The 24,682-nt window shown below is 41.1% G+C and overlaps 1 protein-coding gene across 10 annotated transcripts in view; it reads right to left on the bottom strand.

Annotated features, from left to right (window-relative positions):
• ARPP21 (cAMP regulated phosphoprotein 21) overlaps nt 1-24,682 on the bottom strand; it is an 896,408-nt gene that overhangs the window by 134,663 nt on the left and 737,063 nt on the right. For all 10 annotated transcript variants that reach the window (XM_029589611.1, XM_029589613.1, XM_029589614.1 and 7 more), the window contains 2 exons: nt 13,389-13,619; nt 8,905-9,074 (listed from right to left, as the gene is read on the bottom strand). In XM_029589611.1, coding sequence (XP_029445471.1) covers nt 8,905-9,074; nt 13,389-13,619 — 401 coding nt within the window. The remainder of the gene's footprint in view (nt 1-8,904; nt 9,075-13,388; nt 13,620-24,682) is intronic.

A 24,682-nucleotide genomic window follows, 5' to 3' on the forward strand; every position in this document is an offset into this window, starting at 1 on the left:
GGCCTTGGCCAAGATTCAGGCATCTGGACCTTAGCTTAGGCTGAGCTCCAGGCACTGGTACTTGGTTTATGGGTCGGGTCCTGGCATCCAGTCTATGCTCCTGCATCAGGACCAAGCCTCCAAGCCTGGAACTTATGTATGGCCTAGGCTGAGGTTGTGGCCATCTACCGCATCCCAGGCCTATTTAAGGACGAGGTTTTGGCTTGGGCTAGGCATCGGGGCCAGGCCTTGAAGCCTGGGTTTTGCGTAGGGCCTAGTTTGAGGTTGCAGCTATCTACCGTGGCTTAGGCCTACACAAAGTCTAGGCTTCTGCTTGGGCCTAGGCCTTGTCTGTGATCCCCCCGGAATGGGTAGGTGGGGGCCGGGAAGGATCTTGGCCACAGCAATTTTCCAGTGGGAAAGATGGGTGGTGAGGACGGAAGTCCTTTTCCTTTTTTTCCCCCCGTTTTTTTTGGAGGGGTTAATGTTTATTTAAAGAAATTAAACCTTAAACAAAATGAAATTTGTGGGAACCCCCCCAAAAAACAAAGCAAAAAATAAAATGAAAAATTCTCCCCCTATACATCCCTAATTAATAGTGAATCTGCATATGCTATTTTGGAATGAATCCAGAGCCATACAAACTATCTTTGTTTTGTTCCTTTTAACCTCACGAGTCACTCTGAACAACAGAAATGATGGAGCGAATGTTTGTTCTAAATGAAGCCTCTTTCTCATTAAAATATATATCCTCAGTGTTGTTTCTTTCCAGTAAATACTACACAAAGATTGTACTTTGGAAACATTGAGAATTTCCATGACAGAAAGGTTAAGTAAGCTTTTATCATCATAAATACTTCTGGCTTTTTAGACCACCTCCTGGAATGCTCACATAAACTGTTGTTGCTTCACTTTTGAGTGCTGTAAAATTGTTAGAGATGTTCTACATTTTCCCATTGAGGAGGGAAATAAGCATTTATTTTGGGAATGTCTTCTCTTTGTTGAAATATACAGTTTGCTATGTTGCCTGAGCTTTGATTCAATTTCAGAAAACTGCATGAGGCTAGTTGGCTGCTCCTATTCCAAAACACTGATATTACCTTCACTTACTCTGACATTTTTCTGATCCTTGCTTTCCAAGTCCCATTTGCAACTACTTGAATGACTTAACTGACACTGGAACAATGCTGCCCACCATCTACATGCCCAATAAAAGTTTAAGACATCTGAAGAAGAGAACTATATAGTCTTAAAAGTTTCCCATGCAGCCTCATCTTTGAATAATCATTATGCTGTTCTCAACCCTTAAAGGATATAGTTGTCTCCAGAACATATAAGGCTAATAAAACTCTGCACCTATGAGATTACAAAGGCATCAAAATAAGAGAAATTTGGGGAAGCTCAGAAACTAAGATATAAGTGTGAACAGAGTCAAAAAGACAAATATTCTGATGAGCACAGAGTATTTCTTCTGGAACAATGGAATTAAATTTTCAATTTTTCCAATATATTCCATTTACAAAAAGGCTTTTCCCATAAAAGATTCTAAAGGTCATATTTACTAAGATATTTCTCCTATTGAGTGCTTGTGCCAAAAAACCAATTAGTAAATCTGCTCCCAGACCTGATCCAATATTGAAAAAGCAAATATTCTTTGAGAGAATGAATGTAATTATCCTCTTATTGATCAGTAACCTTAATTCCCAGAATCGGGTTATTGAATTGCACTGTGTCAAATCTATTTCCTATATTGAAAGAAAAGTTAGAAGCAAACTGTGTAGGCAGCATATGATCTTCCAATCTCAAGGGTTGTGCACACATTATTATAAACTTTATGACTATATGAAGAGTAGAAAACAAGTTGAAGGAAAAGCTTGGTATGCAAAATATATTGAATCAACAGTGAACCATGAAACATTTGTTGAGCTCTGACAATGGAGGCATTCATCTTTAAAAGAGCATTTAAAACCATGGCAAGGAAAAACAACTTTGTCAGTTTGAATTTTGAAGGCTGAAGTCTTGACACAGACTTACTGCTAATGAATTTATAACGTGCTAATTCAACCTTTTGTTTGGATGTATACTGACATGGAGAAAATTTAATTGAGTAACATCAAGTTCATTATTGATAAATACCCCTTGATTTCACTGGAACAATTAAAGTGGTAAATATACCATTTAGAAGTAGTTTGCCTACTATATCAAAATAATGGTATCTATTTCTAGTAGTTAAACAAACTTATTGAATGATTGTGTTTTGTCCTGGATACATCTTATCTGAAAAAATTGGAGAGTTGGAAATTATGACACTGAATGAAAATATAGACATAATAGACATCTCAGCTGTCTGGTGAAAGGAGGATAGCCAATGGGACACTGATACCAGGGTACAAATTATATCAAAATGATAGGCCAGTCCAAACTGGTGTAGAGGTGGCACTATACATTAAAGATGGCATAGAGTCAAAGAGAATAAAAGTCTTGCAGGAGACAATATACAATGTTGAACCTCTATGGATAAAAATTCCATGTGTGATGGGGAAGAGTATAATGGTGGGGGCAAACTACTGTTTACCTGGCCAGGATGAAGAGACAAAGAAATTCTAACAGAAATATAAAAAGCTAACAAATTAAACACAATAACAATGGGAGATTTTAATTACCACAAAATTGATTGGGAATGTGTCTCATTGGGACATACTAGGGAGATAAAGTTTATAGATGCTATAAATGACTGCTTCATGGAGTAGCTGTTTCTAAAACTGATAGGAGGAGAGGGAAGGACTACCCTAGATCTAATCCTCACTGTAATGCAGGATCTGGTGCAAGAGATAACAGGGGTGGGACTGCTTAGCAATAGTGATCCATAATGTAATCAAATTTAACAATCACTGAAGGAATGTCCTTAATGGAAACTATTGTTGTTGTATTTAACTTTTAAAAGAGAGACTATGAAAAAATGAGGAAATTAGAAAAAATTGAAAGGAGCGGTTGCAAAGATAAAAAGTTTGTATGGGACATGGTCACTGTTTAAAAACACCATCTTGGAAGCCCAGACCAAATGTATTCCCTGCAATAAGAAAAAGAATAAAGACCACCAAACTGCCAAACAATGGTGAGGAGAAAGAGTTATTAAAGCCAAAAGGACATCTTTCAAAAACTGGAAGATGAATCCAACTGAAGAAACTAAGAAAGAACAAAAAAGAATTTGAAAAGAAGCTTGCTGGAGAGGTGAAAATTCAAAATTAAAACGTTTTTTGAGAATATTTGAAACAAGAAACACATGAAAGAGTCAGTTGGACCACTAGATGACTGGGGTAAAAGGGGTAACTCAGGAAAGCCAAGGCTGTAATAGAGAAACTCAATGAATTCTTTACTTTGGTCTTTACTGAGGAGAGTGCTAGTGAGATATTTATGACAAATAAATTATTTTAGGGTTATGATTCAGAAGAACTGTATCAAATCATGGTGAACTGGGCAGATGAAATAGAGCAATTCAACAAAAAGAGTAACAAATCACTGGGACTAGATGGAATGTACCCTAGAGTTCTGACAAAACTAAAAAATGAAACTGCAGATGTATTACTATTAATATCTAATTTCTTAATCAAATAAACTAAGACAGCTAAGGATTAGATGTGGCCAAGGTAATGCCCACTTTTCAAAAAGGCTCTAGGTGTGATGAGTGAAATTACAGATTGGTTGGTGCCAGACACAATTGTAGAAGCTAGTCTTAGAAACATAGAAACAAAGAAACATGGCCCACATCTGACAAAATTACTGGCCACCTCCTAGACACAAATTATTGGGGTAAAGCCAACATGGATTTAGCAAAGTGAAATCTTACCTTACAAATTTGTTAGATTTTGTGTTTTATTGTCTTAATGGTTTGTATATTGTAGCTTGTATGATGTATGTTTTGAGTTGTAAACCACTTAGAAATTTCCTGATAGGCAGTATATCGTTTAAAAAAAATATAAGCATAAATATAGACATGTTGACAAGTGGGAGTTGGCTGATACAATGCATCTGAATTTTCAGAAGGCGTTTGACAAAGTCCCTCAAGTGACTCCTCAGTCTTACAATAAGAGGCAAGAAGACTTTCCAAGACTGTGGGATTAGATGTCTAAATGGCTAATGAAATTTAATGAGTACAAGTGGAAAGTGATGAATATAGGGAAGAGTAATCCAGACTATAGGTACTTAATAATGGGTTCCATATTAGGAGTCACCACCCAGGAAAAGGATCTTTGAGTCATTTTGAAGAATACTTTGAAATCCTCAGCCCAGTGCATGGTAGTATTAAAAAAAAAACAAAACCCAAATAGATTGTTAGGTATTATAAGGAAAGAAATGGAAAATAAAACAGTGGATATCATAATGCCTCTATTGATACATGGTTGAATGCACCTTAAGGTCAATATTCAAATTCTGATCGGCTAAGTAACTTAGCTGAACAACACCTATCCGGCTATGTTACAAGGATATTCAGCAGGATAAGTTATATCCATCCAAGTTTAGACCTGCTATTGAGCAGAAAACTTATCCAGCTAAGTAACAATATCATTACTTAAGCTGTCCCAATCTGCCCTGCCCGCCCACAAAATTCTCTGGCTAAGAGACAGCCAGATAAGGGACATCTGGCTATCTAGCAGCCGCTGAACTTAAGTGAATATTCAGTGGCCGTTAGATAGACAGATAAATCCTACTTATCCAGTTATCTGCCAGACGAATATCTGGCCCCTTCAGTATTGTGTGCAGTTCTGGTTGCCCCACCTCAAAAAATATATAGCTGAACTAGAAAAGGTAAAGAAAAGGGTGACCAAAATGATAATGAGAATGTAACAGCTCTATGAGGAAAGTCTAAACAGGTCAGGTCTCTTCAGCATGGAGACAAGATGGTTGCAAGGAGATATGATAGAGGTAAAAATCATGAGTGGAGTGAAATAGGTAAATAGGGAATGGTGCTTTATCCTTTCAAATAGTACTTGGACAAAGGGACATTCCATGAAGCTAATAGCACATTTAAAACAAATCGCAGAAAGTATTTTTTCACTCCGTGCACAATTAAGCTATGGGATTTGTTGCCAGAGGATGTGGTGAAAGCAACTAGTTTAGTTTGGTTTAGAAAGGGTTTAGACAAGTTCCTGAAGAAAAAAAATCTATTAATCATTATTAGCCAGGTGGACTTTGAAAAGTCACTGCTTATCCCTGGTTATGAACAAGAAGGATTGGATCTTTTCTTGCCAGATACTTGTGACCTGGATTGGCCACTGTCAGAGAGAGGATGCTGGACTGGATGGATCTTTGATCTGAACCAGTGTGGCATTTTTATGTTCATACGCTCTTTGCTGGTTAAGCTCAAAGGCTGATCAATAGACACCTATTACATACAATCCTCGTTTGCCCGACTGTCTTCATGTCTAGGCAATTTTCTAATCAAATCTTTAAAAATGAAAGCATTTGCATCTACACTGAACAACCTATTACTTTATAGACCTGCAACATGTTTTTGAATTAGAGAAGTAATAGCTATGCTTCTTAGGAATCAGCAGAGTCCTAAATGTCAGCATCTTCCTATTTGCTTGGCCTTGCATCTTTTTCTATTCATTATCTTTCCATACACCTAATTAAATCTCCTAGACAACATAAGCCCATTATACCTCCGACTGAAAGAATAAAATAGGTCTGTATCAGAACAATCACCTGAGCAGTACTAATGGCTGCAAGCAGCACCTGAGAAGTCAAGATCAATATCCACTTTAAATGTTTTTATTCCTGCTAACATATACTTGCTCCTGCTTTGGTATTTCTTGCCTTTAATTGGGCTAGGATATGTGTAACTGCTTATCTGGACATTTGGTTTGGGAATCCTTTATATTTGTGTATGTACCCTGGTATAGAGCCCATCAAGCTAGGGCGAGAGAACACTGTAGAAATCTCAACTTTGTGAGACTTTCCTCACTCCAAATGATGTAAAATCTTCACTGAGGTCTACTGTGCTGTTTGTACGTCTCATTCTGCATGTCAAACTGGCCACAAAACCCTAAACCACCACCAACACCTCACGCCTTTAGCTGGCCCTCCTATAGTGATATAAATAGTTGAATACTATGAAGGCCTCCCCAGAGGCGCTCTCTCTCTCTCCCTCCAGATTTGGGCATACTGCACAGTTTAACACCAGGAAAAAGGTGTAGTTATTTCCAGCGTTAAACACATGGGATATTGCCCCTCATTTTCATTAATCCTGCCCAAACCCCCTCTCCAATCCCACCCCTTCAAAAAATTAAAAAATTTGCATTCATGCCATGCGGTTACATAACTATTGCATGTGTTATGGCGTTATCACCATAACATCTTAGCATGTGACTTCTAGCAATGAAAGCAGAATAGACTGGAGTATGGAAAACTGGAAGAAGTCTAGAGTTGAATGAGATTCAAAACATTTATAGGATCCTGTTGGACAGCTCTGTTTGACTTAATGAACTAATGGCGAGAAATACAATCAGTTTGTGATCACAGTTACAAAACCTAAAAATTGCATTTAGTTCAAGTGTGGCTTGTTGTCAAAAAATTGTTTCCGAAGCATTTTGAATCAACAGGCCAACATCTGCAGATATATTAAGTACATTCTGAAATAAGTATGTTGCTCTAGAGGGGTTTAAAAGATAAGTACAGACAACATACAGAGCATTTTGAGACAGCATTATGGTGGAAAAAACCAGTAAAACTGAATCAACCAATTGTCTATGTCTGATGAAAATATGCTATGGATCACCCTAATGTGAAAAGTCAGCATTCACCACATCAAAAACATATTTATTATACTACTATATATCTTTTGACTCCAAACTCAGAAGATATGTACTCAGAAATCTGATGCCTTCTTCTGATTTCATATCACTTGTGGAGTATGTTACTACCACCAGATTTAAATCTGTTAGCTTCAGAAGTTCAGTTAAAATGTTTGATTCTGATTTATAATGTTTACTGTATGTTAAAAACGGCTTATGTTTAAAAAAAAAAAATTAAAGCATTACAACACAAACTATTTAAAAAAATAAATAAAATAAAAGCAGTTTTAACACAATGAACACTATAAATCAGAATCAAACATTTTAACTGAACTCCCAAGACCAACAGCAGATTTAAAAGTTTGTGTTACAGTACTTAGCAGTTTTACATTACAAGATATGGCTGTGAATCCATCATAACTACTGTTTATCGAGACTAGATGAATCTAAAATATTTTCAATAGGCTCTAATTTTAAACCATAATATGATTTTAGCAACTGAACTAAAAATTATACCATAGTGATGAAACAAATTTGAAAGGCAATTAGTTTTTAAAAATATTTTGAAAGATTGATGATAATACAATGTGATAAGCAAAAGTAGATACAGTGTTGCATAACACTATTTTAAGAGATTTCAAAAGAAATTTGTACCCTCTGTGCAATGTACAATATTTTAAAAAGTACATACAGAAAGCAGCAATAATTATCCTCTGTCAAGTGAAATGCATCTAGTACATCATTATTTTTTAATTTCTTTTAGCTGTTTCCTGCAATTCCCATCAATTTTGAATTGATGGGAATTGAATTCATCCTTTAGCCTAGGAGATGATTAGCTCATTCAGTATGTGTGTGTGTGCGTCCTCTTTGACAGACCATAGCTAATATGTTGCAATCAGATTTAGGATATCCAGGTCACAGAGGGTAGAGACTGTTTTTTTTTTTTTTAATCACTCTTACTCAAACTATCTTTTATTAGTTTAAAGGGCAACATTCTCCTCCAAACTATAACTATTGTATCTTTTCTCTTAAAAATAAATTAGCCTTGTTTGGGGGTAGGGGCAGGTAGGAAATTTTGAGTCCTCTGGTGTCAGGATGGGAGATTTATTTGTATTTGATGTTTGAATTATTGTATTTATGTGGTACACCGACTAGGACAAAGTTTTGTACATGATATTGTAATGTATACATCTATCCCTCTATCTATATAGATATATAGAAATGTGATCTAGTGGCTCGAGTATGGAATGATTCGTTACCCCTCCCCCCTCCCTCCAAAAAAAAAAAAGTCCTTCTTCGACAAAGCTCAAATCTTCCAATGACTCTATGACCTTGGGAGTTACTTCATCTCCACTATGGATCTGATTTACTAAACTTTCTTCCCCCTACACACAAATGGAAAAAATAGCCTTTGTACATCAGATCCTATGCCTCAGTTTATGAAGCAGTTATGCTTTCTCCTCCTTTGGACCCCTTCATGCAATGCATCACAGAAGTGCCTGTAGGTATGATTTTGAGGAAATACATTCCATATCACTGCTGATATTATCATAAAATAAACATGACATTTTAGAAAGAGAGCATTTTACAAGCAGTTAACTTATTACTAAAAGGAAACATGAGGGCCAAATATTCAAAGTTAACCAAATATAACTTTTCTGGGGAACTTAGAAGGGATATTCAGTAGGATGGCTATGCTGCCGAATATAACCATATAAGTTCTAATTTGCCGGATAAATTATTTCTGGATAACTTTAGACCTGCTTTTGAGCTGGTCTGACTTATTCGGTTAACTTAACCGGCTAAGGCTGAATATAGGCATTTATCCGGTTAAGATAACTGGATATGTTGTCCCACCTCGATCCGCCCACTGCCTGCCCCCAAGATATCCGCCTACCTACTTAGCCAGATAAATACTTATCTGGCTAAGTGGTGGCCAACTAACATAGCTGGATATTCAGCGGCTGCCACTTAGCTGGCTAAGTCCCTATTTATCCGGCTAAGTAGCGTTAAATAGCGGCCTCATGAATGTTTAGCTAGATTTTTTTTGCTGTGCTTGTGGATCCTTTCATATTTATGCCATTACTATCCAGAAATGAAAAATATCAGTTGATCTGAGTAAGTAAGTTACCTGTGTGACGAGATGAGCTGGCATTTGCTGCTGCTGCTGTGGCTGTTGCGGTGGCTGTTGTGAGGAAGGCTGCTGATGAGATTGCCCAACAATATGACTTCTCATTGGCTGCTGACCAGTGGGAGGATTATAAATTGCAGGGGTACCATCAGGGTTTACAAATGGCTGACCTACAAGATAACCATATTGGCTAAGTATTAATCCAAACCTTTATAGCTCCCAAGATTAACTAACTGCGGAGTTAATATCAGATATTTTAAGCTGACAGTGAAAAAAGCCACTTGCGTGTGTATGTGTGTTGTTCTGTCTTGTACTAACTGAGCTTCAAATTTTATGCCAAATTGCTTGCAGTGACCACTGTAAAGACAACAGCACCTCACGCTTACTCCTGCTACTAAATCTGTTAGCAGCTGTTAAACATGAAAAATGTCACTCTGCCTCCAGGATGATTTACTTAAAAGTTGACGCACCTCTGCAGTATACATCTGATCCCAACTGAGAGATAATGTAAGAGAGATGATCTTTTCATTACCACATAATTTTACTATAGTTAACAGCATAGCTCATACTCTGATAAAAAAAAAAAAAGCAGTAAGAGAACACTGTAAGGGGTACATTTTATAAAAAAGCGCGAGCGCGTACTTTTGTTCGAGCACCAGGCGCAAACAAAAGTACACCGCATTTTATAAGATACGTGCGTATCTTATAAAATCCGGGGTCGGCGCGTGCAAGGGGGTGCACATTTGTGCACCTTGCGCGCGCCGAGCCCAGCGCGCGCTGCCCGTTCCCTCTGAGGCCGCTCTGAAATCAGAGCGGCCTCTGAGGGAACTTTCCTTCCGCCTCCCCCCCACCTTCCCCTCCCTTCCCCTACCTAACCCACCCCCCCAGCCCTATCTACACCCCCCACCTTTATTCCCAAAGTTACGCCTGCTCGAGGCAGGTGTAACTCGCGCACCCGGGCTGGCTGCTGGCGCGCCAGGTTCCGGTCCGGGAGCTGGTCCGGAGGCCGTGGCCACGCCCCCGGATCGCCCCCAGGCCGGAACCACGCCCGCTGCAATGTCCCCGGAACGCCCCTGGATGACGCGCGCCATGACACGCCCCCGGATGATGCTCCGCCGTGATACGCGCCTGACACGCGTCCTGGGGCTTGTGTGCGCCGCCGAGCCTAGGCAAAATAGGCTTGGCGTGCGCAGGGTGGGGTTTGGGGTAGGTTTTTGGGGGTTACGGGCGTAACGTACACGCATAACCCTTTGAAAATCTACCCCTAAATGAACATGTTTTAAAATACTACTTTCACTTTATCCACACCTGCCCCCACCCACACAAACTATTTGTTTAACCTGTTATGTGCTGAATTTTTTTTTTTTAAAGTTCTAGAACAGTGGCTCCTCAAGCTGGTTCTTGAGCACTCCCTAACCAATTGGGTCTTCTGGGTATTCACAATGAATATGCATGAGAGAGATTTGCATGGGCTGTTTCCATTGTATACAAATCTATCTCATTCACATTTATTGTGGAAATCTTGAGAATCCGACTGGCTAGAAGGTACTTGAGATCTAACGTGAGAAACACTGCTCTCAAGAACAAAATGCAGTTTAGGATAAAAAAATTTGATTTTCACAACATAGAATAATAAGAAACACACGATGTAATTAGCATAGTGCTTAATGAAGAAAGTGAACAAAACAATTCAGTACTGTATGGAATGCAAAAAGGAGCTACTGACTGTAATAATGCCTCTTTTTTCATATGGGGCAATCATAAGACTATCTGCTTTGGGGCAGTCTGAGGGTTATTTTTTTTTTTTTATCTTTGGGCTTTGCACAAATTTTCAAAGTGAAAGCATGTGCATATTTTCCATTTGATACTTAAAATGGGTAGAGTACTCACAGACTTTTGCAAGAAAAATAACATGCATTGACTTTAAAACATGATCTACCCATATCATTTTTTGATTCTGTCTAAAACCATGCAAGTGGCCGGGCCTCGTGTGCGCCGCACACATTTCAAAGAGGCCCAGCCACATGCGTAAACCCTGGTACATGCACAAGTGCCAGACCTCTTCAAAGGAGCAGGCTGGGGGGGGCAGGGACTGGGCAGGGAGGGGCGGGGCCGAGGGAGGGGCTGGGACAGCGCCATTGAACACTGTCCTGAAGACTTGCACGCTGGCAGCCGGCTGGCACGTGCAACTTACTTCAGCTCAGGATCTGAAGTTCTAAAACAAAACAAACAAAAAAATATAGGTAGGGTTTAGGGGGTGGGGAGGGAGTTTAGATAGGCGGGCAGGGAAGTTCCCTCCCAGTCCGCTCCTTAATTGGCCTAGGAGGGAACTGGGGAAGGCCAAAATGTGTCGCTGAGAGGAGTTTGCATAAATTCTCCCCCCTCTTACGCGTGCCGCCCGCACATGTGTGCGCGACCACTGGATTTTATAACGTGTGCATGTTATAAAAGCGGCACGTCCATGTGTGCGCGCCGGGAACCGTATGCACATGGACGCGTGCCCTCACCTTATAAAACCTACCCTTATTATTTTATAGGTATTTGTAAGCAGCTTGGCTTGTTCTGTTTTCCAAATAAGGGATGTATTGATGTTTTAGGGCCTGATGTAACATTTTCAGTGTTGCTTTTTCCTAGGTAGGGTTGTTACTGTTTTAGTGCTGGCAGTTAATGCTGTTTTGGTATGGAAGGTTTATTATATTGTAAATGTTTATTCATGGCTTTCCGAGGACCAAGCCCACACCCAATACATGTTACAATAGGCCTAATGCCCTATGAGTGCCAAGTGTCTTTTATACCTTGGAGAAAGGGGGTTGATGAAGTAAGACTGCTGGAAGTGGGAGGGAAGAACGGACTGAGGGAGCTTGACTGATTCCCTTGCTATAAATGCTACTGATAGTTATTCATAGTAGCTGGGCAAGCCTTTTGAATTCACCTATTTAAAGCAGACTGGAGGCTGTGATCTCTGAAGAACCCCAAAAGAAAATTAGGTCTTACCTTCAATAATTTTCATTCCTGTAGTACCAAGGATCAGTCCAGACTCCTGGGTTTTGCCTCCGCACCAGCAGATGGAGACAGAGCAAGATTTGACAGGCTCTGCCATAAATACCAGGGTGCCACCCACAGCCTGTCAGTATTACTCTGTCTCCAGGAGATGGTCCGGGTGCACGTCCCACAGTCTGAATTGATTTAAAAAAAAAAAAAAGAGGCAATCTGTAAGAAAATGTGTAACTTTTCTACCAGGGTTATTTGCATATGTATCCCTGAAGAAACATTCGGAGTGGAGAATGGTGACTTCAGAACAAAAAGCTACACAGATTAGTACATCAGGACTCAGACTGATCGTGAGCAACAACTGCTCTTAGCATTATCCAGTTATATAAAGTGGTTCTGTCCTCAGATGAATCCCACCCATTTACAATTTTCTACATCCACTGACTAACTTTTTTCCCTTCCCTGGTGCTAACCAACATTTCCTACTGCTTGCTCTATCATCCCACGCTACACCGGTGACAAGTTCCTATGCTTCCTTTCCTTTTGTTAAATTACCCATACATTTAGCCATCCCCACCTCTTACCATCTCTACTTCAGCCCTATTACTCTTGCACTCTTCGAGGTAGATTTTAAAAGAGTATCTGGGCATATGCTAACACACCCGTGCCAAAGTACGCCCGTGCACCATTTTGAACATTGCCATCCCTATTTGTTACTCCAACAATGTTTCATATTAACCACCTCTGGTGGCCATTCTGATTCTCTTCCCCCATTTGCTTCCTTTTCTCCTTCCCTCTTCTTGCATTGGATATCTACTCCTGGGATATCTTCCTCTATTCTCTAACCAGCCAATACATTTACATCTATCATCTTATCTTTGTCACCTTCCTTCTTTCCTCCTGTCTCCCTTTCACATGCTCTCTGCTCCATGCTCTATATCCAACAAACTCACCCACATTCATGACTTTTTTTTTTAATCTCAAAAGCCTCTTGCTTTTGTTGTGTGTCTTGTCTGTCAGTAGATTGCAAATTCCAAGTCCATTATAATGCGATGCAGTGAGCCCTGGTTACTGATTGGGTTACACAGGCATGATTTACAGGCAATCTGTCTTGCCTGGCTAACTTTACCCAGATTGTGCCCAATGTCAGAGCTACCCAGATAGAGTTAAGCCCCTTCTCCAGAATGTCCCCTACCCCAGTCTGCCTTTTTTAATGACTTAACCGTGTACAATTTCAGCAGTCAACAGGGCGGAAAATTTAAAACTTGAGAGGTTTGTCCGAATAGATCCAAAACTTACCCAGATAAGCCCTTTTGAATATCAACCTCTATGTAGCATTGCATTCAGCTATTATGCACCACAGAAATGATTAACAACAATAATAATAATAATGCTATCTGGATAGGCTGAGCCAGTCCTGGTTTTCTTTCATTGCATCTATGAAATTGTAGTCTTGTTTTTCATCAGAGGAAAGGTCAGTATTAGACTTTTACCTGTGTGTGGATTGAGAAGGATGCTGCCAGGTGGGATTCCTGCAGCTTCAAGTGGAAGTAGGATATAGCTGGTGTTGCTTGGTGCCACCTGACCACCCATCCCATTCTCTGGATAGGGAACGCTGCCCGTGGAGCTAGCTGGCACTCCAGGGACAATGCTTGCACTTTGGACAGGTTGATGTGTCCTTGACAGAGATCCTGAGGAGCCAGCACTGCTGGAAGACTCTGAGCCTGTGGCAAAAATACAATTGTAAGGAAATGTTGTCCCAGCATTATTAAACATTACAACTATTTCTGTTCAAGAACAGGAATGTTCATCTATTCTGATTATGCTCTCAGGACTCTTTAGCAGTAGAGGCAATTGCTTATAATTGAAATAGTTTATTTTTTCCCAGACAGCCATAACATTCACTTACACAACTCTATATTCCACATTCTGAAATGCTTACCACAAGCAATCTATGCAGAACTAAACTACAGCTTTTCACCTACTAATTTATTCTGTCACTGTCTAGCCCAGTCTGCCTCCATTCATAGCTGTATGAAGCCTGCACTAAAACTGCTTTCACTTTGTGGCTTGAAACACAAGCAGTTTAGAAGAACCCATCGTGCTATTTCATTAGCAATTGCAAAGAAGTGCAAAAAAATAAAAAAAGACTGAAGTCTCTCCTTACCAACTGACAGTGTACAAAACTGATAGGGAGATTTATAAAATTGCCATAAGGCAATATCACGAGTTAAACAGCATGAGGCACACATTAAAAGCAGTTTATCGCGCAATATTGCAACACCGTCGTGTAATATGTGAAAAAGCAGAAAATTTCCTCCCCCATGGAAATAAGCTGCTTTGCATGCACAAAATTGCCTAATGCATGCAAAGAAGCTTATGCACAGGCAATCCTATGGTAATAAAACTAATTTTAGCTTGTTTCAGGGAGGTGTAGTTATTTTCCCAAAGGAGCATCAAGTCACTAATGCGGATCCCTGATGGTCCAGCAAAGGGCCAGGGTACCAGAAACATCGCCCCAAACTAGCAAAAAAATTACACCATGAGTAATTGGAGACCTCTGCAACCTTCTGAGGCAGCTCTGGCCTCCCGAAATAAAGAAAAATAACGAGGCCAATTGTGCAGCGATGATCTGCTCTCTTGCTCACTCCTCTCCTTAAATTAAAAAAAAAAAAATAGTAGCCAAAAGATTCCCCTCCCCACGATAATTCCCATCCCTTACCCCCTTCCAAAGAAAGTTAAATCCCTGGATTCACTCCCTCCAAATGCCAAACTCCAAAACCCAACCCCATGTGGCCTAGGTCCAATACCCAGACCTTGCCTCTGTCACATGCTAAGAGCCAGGTCTGATCAATGCTATTTTGAAAAATGCCATAGACGGGCCCAGAGCTAGGGGATGCTCCAGCCCCTGCTGGCTATTGAAAATGCATTTTAGAAGTATGGTGGGATTAGATGGGTGGGGGTTGGGGTTTGTAAGGCCCCCCCAGACCACCATGGTCATTTTTTTTAGGGGTTGGGGGGTTGGGGTTGGGTTTTGGGGGGGAGGGGACTATTAGACTTCAGGGATTTAACTTTCTTTGAAAGGGGTGATGGGATGGGCCTTATGGCAGGGGAATCTTTTGGCTAAGGGGCCATTTTTTTGGTGTAAGGGGAGAGGTTGCGGAAGGGTGATCGGCCTTATTTATTTATTTATTTTGGGGGGGGCCAGAGCCACTTCAGAATGTGACAAGGCAGGGGTAGAGGGACTCCAATGACCCCCCCCCCCAGGGAGAACTGTGTTCTTTGGGGGAAGGGTGAAACTTTTTGGGCTTTGGGTCCATTAAGCAATGGTAGCCCCCGGCTGAGGAATACTGTCGTTGTGCAGAAAGGCCCCATACTCTGAAGTGATAGCATGTCAGGGAGGGGCCAAATATCGCAGGGCATAATCCCGCAATAAAGTATTGCTGCTTAGTACATCTCCCTACAAGTCTGCTATATTTCACCAGAAACTTATTAAAGTGTCATAAACCCCTCAGCTCCAATCCATGCTCCCCCTTGGGTTACAGGATTAAACTACTGATTGATCCAAGCCCAGGGGTAGGCAACTCCTGTTCCGGAATGCTTCAAACAGGTGTGGTTTTCAGGACATCCACAATGAATATGCATGGGATAGATTTGTATACAATGGAGGCAGTGCAAGCAAATATATTGCAAGCACATTTTTTATGGATGTCCTGAAAACCAGACTTGTTTATAGCACTTCAGAATCAAGTTATCTATCCCTGTCCAATCCAATGCTCAAGAACTCTGTTTCTCAAACCACTGCCAGTCAGCTTTTCAGGATATCCATCCACAATCGATATGCTTGAGAGAAATCAGCATGCATTGGAGGCCCAGCATACACAAATCTCATGCATATTCATTGTGGATATCCTTTAAAAAAAAAAAAAAGAAAAAAAGAAAAAGAAAAGACTGACTGTGGGGTCCCCAGGACAGGTTAGCAAAACCTTACTCAAGATGGACTGTGAAACCGTTCACAATTCACATGCATGTGTCTTGATATCTGACATGGGTCATCTTCTGTTGTTAAGAGAAAAGGCAAAGGGAGAAGGAGGAGGGAAGCGCATGGAAAGCACAGACAGGGCTATTGTAAAACGGAAGTCACACTTTTGTTTTCTGAAATCCTGCATTACTCTCCCAATGCCTCACTGGCACGGCGGGCTTACACAGTTGGGAAGGGGAATGTCATTCAGACCAGTGATAGCTCTGCAGCATTAAAGGTGAGAAAGAGGGGCAAGCCCATAGAAAATACATGTAAAAAAAAAAAAGCTTTTTTCTGACTCCATGGCTCAGGCCAAATCAGGCTGAGCATCCTGTTCAATGGAGCTGGCAAGGCTCAAGCACACCTCAGAGGAAAGGGTCTTGAGCCCAGGGGAGGGAGGGAGGGAGGGATGAAAGACAGCTGTCACTGCTGTGGTCCTTCCTGAGGGTGGGATATTATTCCTTCTAGCCCTTAGACCCGACAGGGCGTGCTACGTAAGCATACAACCTGGAATGGGGGCGGAGGGTGTCAAATTCGAAGGGTGAAAAACCCCTGTAGTTGATACTGAACATGTTTATCTCAGTTTTGGTCGGTGCTTAATTATGCTAGCGTGAGAAAGTTTTCTTTACACTTCATAAGTACTGTATCTACTTTCTTCCCAGTAAATATTCGCTATGGATGCTCACTAATCCAATAGAAATGTGATAGATGGATGCGGCCACATACTTATGTGTGTCTGTAGTAGGTTGTGAAGTATCCTTAAATACCAGGCCTCAGGCACATTCTATCTTAGGTTAAAGGAGGTCCCTTCCATTTGCTACATTGCCATGGCAACACACCACCACCATATCACCTGTGTACTCTCATCTGAATATCTGTTTGTTTGTTTATTGCTATTTCCTTTAGGCTTCTTGGATTAGCAGACAACCTTTTTTTTTTTATGCCCTGGGATTTTAAAAGTGAGACAATTTATTTCAACAACCATTCTTGCTTTATTTTTTTTTTTTAATTCAGTTTTTAGTTTTCATGCTGCCCGCTATCCTTTCACGCTAAAATCATTGGCTTTTCTCCTCTCAAAAATAAAAAAAAACCTCTTTGAAGCACTTAAAATGTTAAACAATACACATAGCATTGTAATATTTATAAAGTGCTTAAATTTTTTCTAGGAGCTTCCATTTGAAAGTGATTGGAAATGAAGGCTAGGGCACACACTATACAATTACAATAGGTCAATTTAACATTGTTACAGCCCTTACATTCCTAGGAGTGAATTTTCAAATTAATTTCATCCATAAAGATAGTATATATGTGCATAAATAGCCTGCATGTGTGCACTTGCCATTTTATAGACTGCGAGAGTATGCATGTATTTTCAGTTTTGCGTGCACATTTTACCAGATGAAAGAAGGGAGTAGCCTAGAGGCGTTCCAGGGCAGGGGTCAGAAGTACGCAGGGTAATTGCTATTTTGTGAGAAATATACGCATATAATTTACCAAACTTGTTACACTTTTACACCTGCTAGTTGACTGGTGCAAGTGGATGCAGACTGGTCTGTTAGCTGCAATTTTTATTTAGCAGGTGTGGGTAAGTGGTGGAGGTATCAAAGAACTGGAGATTTCAAGTATTCATACATACTTTAAAAAACACCTGCCTCCGCGTTTAATTCTGAGAGCCTATTCACGCAGAGTCACAATTATTTTGCATGTAAAATATATGTACAATGTTTACAAAATAGGTAGAGAAAATAATACGCTTTTTCTTGCATTGGAAATATTCACGTATACTGAAACGTGTGTGCATACATTTGGAGCAGAAATACACGTTATTTTATAAACCGCGAACCTCCATCTGTACAGTTTATAAAATACTAGCATTTATCTCTGTGCTCCCACTTACACAGACAAATGCTGTGGCATGAATAGGTTTGAATGTTAGGCGTTTAAAGGTGAATTTTAAAAGCTGGAAATGTGCCAAAAATCAGGAGCTGGGCATGTGTCTGGCTCTTGTGCATATCCACCCGATTTTATGAAATGCTCAGATGCACGCACAAGTGCTGATAAGTGCACATCTTGTAATGGTCAAAAAAAGGGTTGTGGTGTGGGCGGGGCATGGGCATTCCAGGACTGGGCCAAGAGATGTGCGCTCAAATTTATCTACATGCTTGGGTGGACACCCAGCTCCAGCGCCACATAACTTTCTTTATGCTATGGAGGAGGTGCAAGTCTTAATAAAACTCTTTCCAGGCATCTGTGAGGGGCTTAAGGGGTTTGGGGTAACTGGGGGGAAAGCGCAGGCTAAAGAACCAGGGCAGGGTTTGGAGGACCTAGCTCTAGCCTGGATGAACTGGCGGACAAACTGCTGAAACCAGTCATGGCGTGGACGCACATCTGTTATAAAATTCCCTCACGAGGCTGAAACCTAACTTACGCTGCTGGGTGCGCACTAGCTTAATTCCCTCACGTGGCTGAAACCTAACTTACACTGCTGGGTGCGCACTAGCTTAATTCCCTCACGAGGCTGAAACCTAACTTACACTGCTGGGTGCGCACTAGCTTAATTCCCTCACGCGGCTGAAACCTAACTTACGCTGCTGGGTGCGCACTAGCTTAATTCCCTCACGCGGCTGAAACCTAACTTACGCTGCTGGGTGCGCACTAGCTTAATTCCCTCACGAGGCTGAAACCTAACTTACGCTGCTGGGTGCGCACTAGCTTAATTCCCTCACGCGGCTGAAACCTAACTTACGCTGCTGGGTGCGCACTAGCTTAATTCCCTCACGAGGCTAAAACCTAACTTACGCTGCTGGGTGCGCACTAGCTTAATTCCCTCACGCGGCTGAAACCTAACTTACGCTGCTGGGTGCGCACTAGCTTAATTCCCTCACGAGGCTGAAACCTAACTTACGCTGCTGGGTGCGCACTAGCTTAATTCCCTCACGCGGCTGAAACCTAACTTACGCTGCTGGGTGCGCACTAGCTTAAAATCAGGAACACATATACGCACGCCTAGGATATTTTAGAACATGCTTGCATATAAAATTGCCACATCTGGGCGCACACAGACGCACACTCGTATATGTGCATTTGCGTACCCATTTGAAAGTTACAGTCTTAGTGTTAAGTGTTTCACTTGTGGCTCTTTAAAACTTCAGTACCTCCTAATAATTCAGACTTAAGGCCCTATCTACTAAAAGCATTAATTATAATTCAGGGCATTAACATATTAAATGCCTGCTTTATCACTTATCGAGGCCAATGTGCTAACTTGTGGTATTTACTACTGGTTAACAGTCATTCTGCAAAATTTTGCTATGGATGCAAATGAGAATTTGCAATTCATGGCAAAAATGGGCAAAATGGATGTGAGAGTTGCCATAGACTGGAACGTCGCACATTTCCATCTGTGGAAACACAAAGAAGAGTTTGTAAGCAGGCAGCATGGTTTGAAGGGGCCCATGTGAGGTCACCCCACCAAAATAAAAGAACCTCCCCCTGCTGGGCCTGTGTCCCCTACCGTGATTCCCGAGTCCTGATCCCCTCGGGGAGGCTAAAAAATTCTGTAATGGTGGGACTTTCATAAGCCTCGCCCCTTAAAACATTTCCAATAAAATTTGTCTCCCCCCTTATGTCCCCCTCCTCCCCCCCCCCCCCCCCCATGCTTACCCGATAACTGGAGGAATATTCCTGGGGAAGAAGTGATGTACACTCACTTTTGCCCCTTTGGCCACTATTTTCAAAATGGTGCTGGCTGACCAGTTCATCCCATTCAATCCCTGATATGCGGCATTTCTAGAGTAGTTACATTTTTTGCATTAAAAATGCATGGTAACATGAGTTTTTAAATGTATGTTATTGCAGCACATTTTAATGTGCTATTTTCACTATAGGCTTCATGCCTTTCCATGAATGGAACATTAAATGCATTGCATAACACACATTAAAAATGCATGTTTAACGCATGCTAGTAAATAGGCCCCTTAATCAAGGTTGCCATTTGCATTAGTTTTCAATGCTGAAAACATTTTATAGTGCTAGGAATATGCTTTAGTACTCTGCTACAATAAAAGTGCTGTACTGTTACATAGTGTAAACTTGTTTGTTTTTGGTAAACAATGTAACCTGATAAGAAATACAGAAAATCAGATAATATGTGCCAGATTTTCCAACCTACGCGTGGGCGTAGATTTGTGCGTGCAACGTGGCGTGCACAAATCTACGCCTGATTTTATAACATGCGCATGCAGCAGCACGCTTGTTATAAAATCCAGGGTTGGCGTGCGCAAGGAGGTGCACACTTGTGCACGCTGAGCGGCCTTGGAGGGAATTTTCCTTCCACCCCCCCACCTTCCCCTACCTAACCCACCCCCCAGCCCTACCTAAACCCCCCCCTTACCTTTAACTTAGAAGTTGCACCTGCCTCCGGGCAGGTGTAGGTTGCGCTCGCCGGCCAATGGCCGGCCCCCGATCCCAGGCACAGCAGCAAATGGCCGCTGTGCCTAGAGGCTCTGGCCCCGCCCCCGCACCACCCCCTTTTTCAAGCCCCGGAACATATGCACATCCCGGGGCTTCCTCGGCACACGCAAGAGGGATTTTAAAGGGTTATGCGAGTATATTACACGTGTAACTCTTTTAAAATCCGCCCCTATATGTATAAGAACATAAGAACATAAGAAAATGCCATACTGGGTCAGACCAAGGGTCCATCAAGCCCAGCATCCTGTTTCCAACAGTGGCCAATCCAGGCCATAAGAACCTGGCAAGTACCCAAAAACTAAGTCTATTCCATGTAACCATTGCTAATGGCAGTGGCTATTCTCTAAGTGAACTTAATAGCAGGTAATGGACTTCTCCTCCAAGAACTTATCCAATCCTTTTTTAAACACAGCTATACTATTACTAACTGCACGAACCACATTCTCTGGCAACAAATTCCAGAGTTTAATTGTGCGTTGAGTAAAAAAGAACTTTCTCCGATTAGTTTTAAATGTGCCCCATGCTAACTTCATGGAGTGTCCCCTAGTCCTACTATCCGAAAGAGTAAATAACCGATTCACATCTACCCGTTCTAGACCTCTCATGATTTTAAACACCTCTATCATATCCCCCCTCAGTCGTCTCTTCTCCAAGCTGAAAAGTCCTAACCTCTTTAGTCTTTCCTCATAGGGGAGTTGTTCCATTCCCCTTATCATTTTGGTAGCCCTTCTCTGTACCTTCTCCATCGCAATTATATCTTTTTTGAGATGCGGCGACCAGAATTGTACACAGTATTCAAGGTGCGGTCTCACCATGGAGTGATACAGAGGCATTATGACATTTTCCGTTTTATTCATCATTCCTTTTCTAATAATTCCCAACATTCTGTTGCTTTTTTGACTGCCGCAGCACACTGAACCGACGATTTCAATGTGTTATCCACTATGACACCTAGATCTCTTTCTTGGGTTGTAGCACCTAATATGGAACCCAACATCGTGTAATTATAGCATGGGTTATTTTTCCCTATATGCATCACCTTGCACTTATCCACATTAAATTTCATCTGCCATTTGGATGCCCAATTTTCCAGTCTCACAAGGTCTTCCTGCAATTTATCACAATCTGCTTGTGATTTAACTACTCTGCACAATTTTGTGTCATCTGCAAATTTGATTATCTCACTCGTCGTATTTCTTTCCAGATCATTTATAAATATATTGAACAGTAAGGGTCCCAACACAGAACCCTGAGGTACTCCACTGTCCACTCCCTTCCACTGAGAAAATTGCCCATTTAATCCTACTCTCTGTTTCCTGTCTTTTAGCCAGTTTGCAATCCACGAAAGGACATCGCCACCTATCCCATGACTCCTACCAGCCCATCCCCAACTCATTCTCAAATCTCTCATTCTTTCCTTTTTTACCCAGAGCTAAGGCTCACTGTCAGGAACAGCTGTGTAGTGGAGCTGGCAGGAGGAAGAAAAAAACAGAGGTCTATTGGTCAGTAAGAACTTGTACAGCTGAGGAGATATGAATACAGAGCAGCGGATCCAAGGCAGGAAAGCAAGGGTTGAGAGATTATGGGGGGACACTGGTATTTTTGTTGGTGTTTATCCAATATATATACTAATTTCATTTATTTTGTACTTGGGGGCTTTTTTTTTTATCACTGTTTATCAGAATCTAAAATCAGAAACCTTAATTATGCTGCACACGAGGAGGTTGTTTCTAACAGTTATCTTAGGAGTCTTCCTGGCTTAGGTGTTATCTCACTACTCAGGTCCTGTTTGACTGATACTTTGGTAAGAAACCATCTACTCTCATCACTGTGTCACTGACTTGGCATCAATAGCTTTGTATTATCCATATTTAACTGTATAATAATTATTTAACTTTATTTGATAAAAAATGATTCAGTCTCTTTTAAAGGGGAACTGTCATACCTCTTTCTCTTATTCTACTGCTTCACCAGAACCAGCGGCGGACTCACGATATCGGACCGGCCCGGGTATTCGCCAACCAGGCCGGCCCAGGACACGTCACGTGGTCTGCCGAGCGTGGCTCTGTCACAGCCGCGCATGGCAGACCACGTGACTGGAGCGATCGGCCCACCGGGGGATGCCCGATCCCCCGATAGGCCAATCCGCCCCTGACCAGAACTCATAAAAACAAGTTATTAAATACTAGATGAGAGCATTGTTTCATTATATGAAATCCACTGCAGTCAATCAAATTCATGGTGTCATCGGGAATGGAAAATTACGTTCCTTTCTGACATGATAATTCAACTTTAACTCTAATCAGTGGAATTCATTCTGAAGCACAGTGCACTTGATACCAAGTCAAATAGCCTTGCTATTATTTTTTCTTTGATGCTTTCTTTGACAAAACAAAATCTTCCAGGAGCAATAGTTCATAACATGTTGAATCATAGTATGTGATCTCTTTCAAACAATTCAAGTCTGAGTTTTCCAAGAGCTTTTTTTTCCTTAAATATATCTATGACAATTTCTTCCACTGTAATTTGCAGAATCAGTCCTCAAATCCCTCTCATTCTTTCCTATTAAACCCAGATCTAAGGCTCAGTTGAGGACACATAAACCCGTACTTTTCTTCCATATTCCTTCTACTCTCTATTTTCTGCCAGTAATTTCCTTAGCAATAAACCTCTATAAAGTACATCTTAGTTGTGGTCCTTTTCTCCAAACACCTCCACCCTTTAATCCACCTACCTAAATCTCTTTCTCAGAGCCTATTTGCCTTGGATTTCCTAAATGCTCTACTTTGCCCTTGTCCCTTAAATATAGAAATCCTTGACTGGAATGACAAGATAGAGCAGGAAGATAAAACAAGATGTGTGTGTGTAAGTGTGTGTGTGTGTGTTAGATTGTATTATTATAGGCAAAATTCTGCATATGATGTCCATAGAAGCAACATTAAATTAATAAATTCCTAGCAGTTCTTTTTATGAAAGAACATTTACAATGGACTGACACATTGGGGCTCATTTACAAAATAAAACATTCTCCATGCCAGCGCTGAGCCTCAGACCTTACCACCAGATGTATAACCTGATGGCAAAATAATCAATCAGCACAACTCATGCACCATATAAAAAAAAAAAAAAAAAAAGAGAGCTGGATCCAATATTGTAAGCATCGGCCTTGACTGTGCCAAGTATGGGTCGATTCTAAAAGCATTATTTGCGTAAAAAATGTCCGCATACGTGCGTATGCGGGCCTTATGCAAGCAAAGCGTATTTTAAGAACCCTTGAATTACATGCATACATACCATTGCGTGCATCAAGAAGGGGGCAGAAAGGGGGCGGGGCATTGACATTCCAGGGCATGGCCAAAAATTACACAAATAAATCCACATTTAAAAAAAAAAAGCTGATCATGGCATTGTATATAGTAATTTATTGTATTTAATAATTTACCTTTCGTTCTCCCCCTCTTTTTTTCCATCTCCCAGTTTAGGCAACCTTGTTATAATGTAACTTTTATGCTCCTACTAAATGTCTCTTGTTGAATTGTTTGTTATAGTTCTGCTTAGTTTTGATGTAAACCGAGTTGATTTGATCTGTATCAAGAAAGTCGGTATATAAAAGCCTTAAATAAATAAATAAATAAATAAAATAAATGTGTCGGCTTGTTATCCGTGTAACTTTACTTCTGGTCCTGATGAGGAGCAAGTCTGGAGATCTCACGTTTTATGGCGTTTAGCACAGCGTGAGGGTTCAGGGTCAAGTGTGTGTGTGTGTGTGGGGGGGGGGGGGGGCTTGCAGGATGAAGACCCAGAGGGGTCTTGAAGACCTCAATATGACCTGGGCAAACTGGTTGACTGCCTGGAAAAAGTGGTTTTTCCATCGCACAAGCATGTTTTAAAATCCGCCTGCATACGGGCATAAAATCCGCTAAAGCCCTAGCCAAAATATGTGTGGGGAGGGGGGTACTTTAAAGGATACACAGGTACTTGAGAGCACAATTTAAAATTGCAGCAATCCCTCCGCTTGCGCACAGATACGCACATTTATGGGCACACATGGTTCCTTTTAAAATTGCTGTTAACTTTTAACAAGCAAGAGAACCAACACATAGAAAGCCCCTAAATACTGTCTCAGCATGGACAGTTTTGAAAGGTTGGTTCTCAATCCAGTCCTTGGGAAATGCCCAGCCAAATCTGGTTTTCAGGATGTTCACAATGATTGTGCATCAGAAAAGTTTACAAAACAATGAAGGCGGTGCATGCAAATCTCTCTCATTCACATTCATGGAAGATATCGAGAAA

This window comes from Rhinatrema bivittatum, chromosome 2 (genome assembly GCF_901001135.1).
Source record: "Rhinatrema bivittatum chromosome 2, aRhiBiv1.1, whole genome shotgun sequence".
NCBI lineage: Eukaryota > Metazoa > Chordata > Amphibia > Gymnophiona > Rhinatrematidae > Rhinatrema > Rhinatrema bivittatum.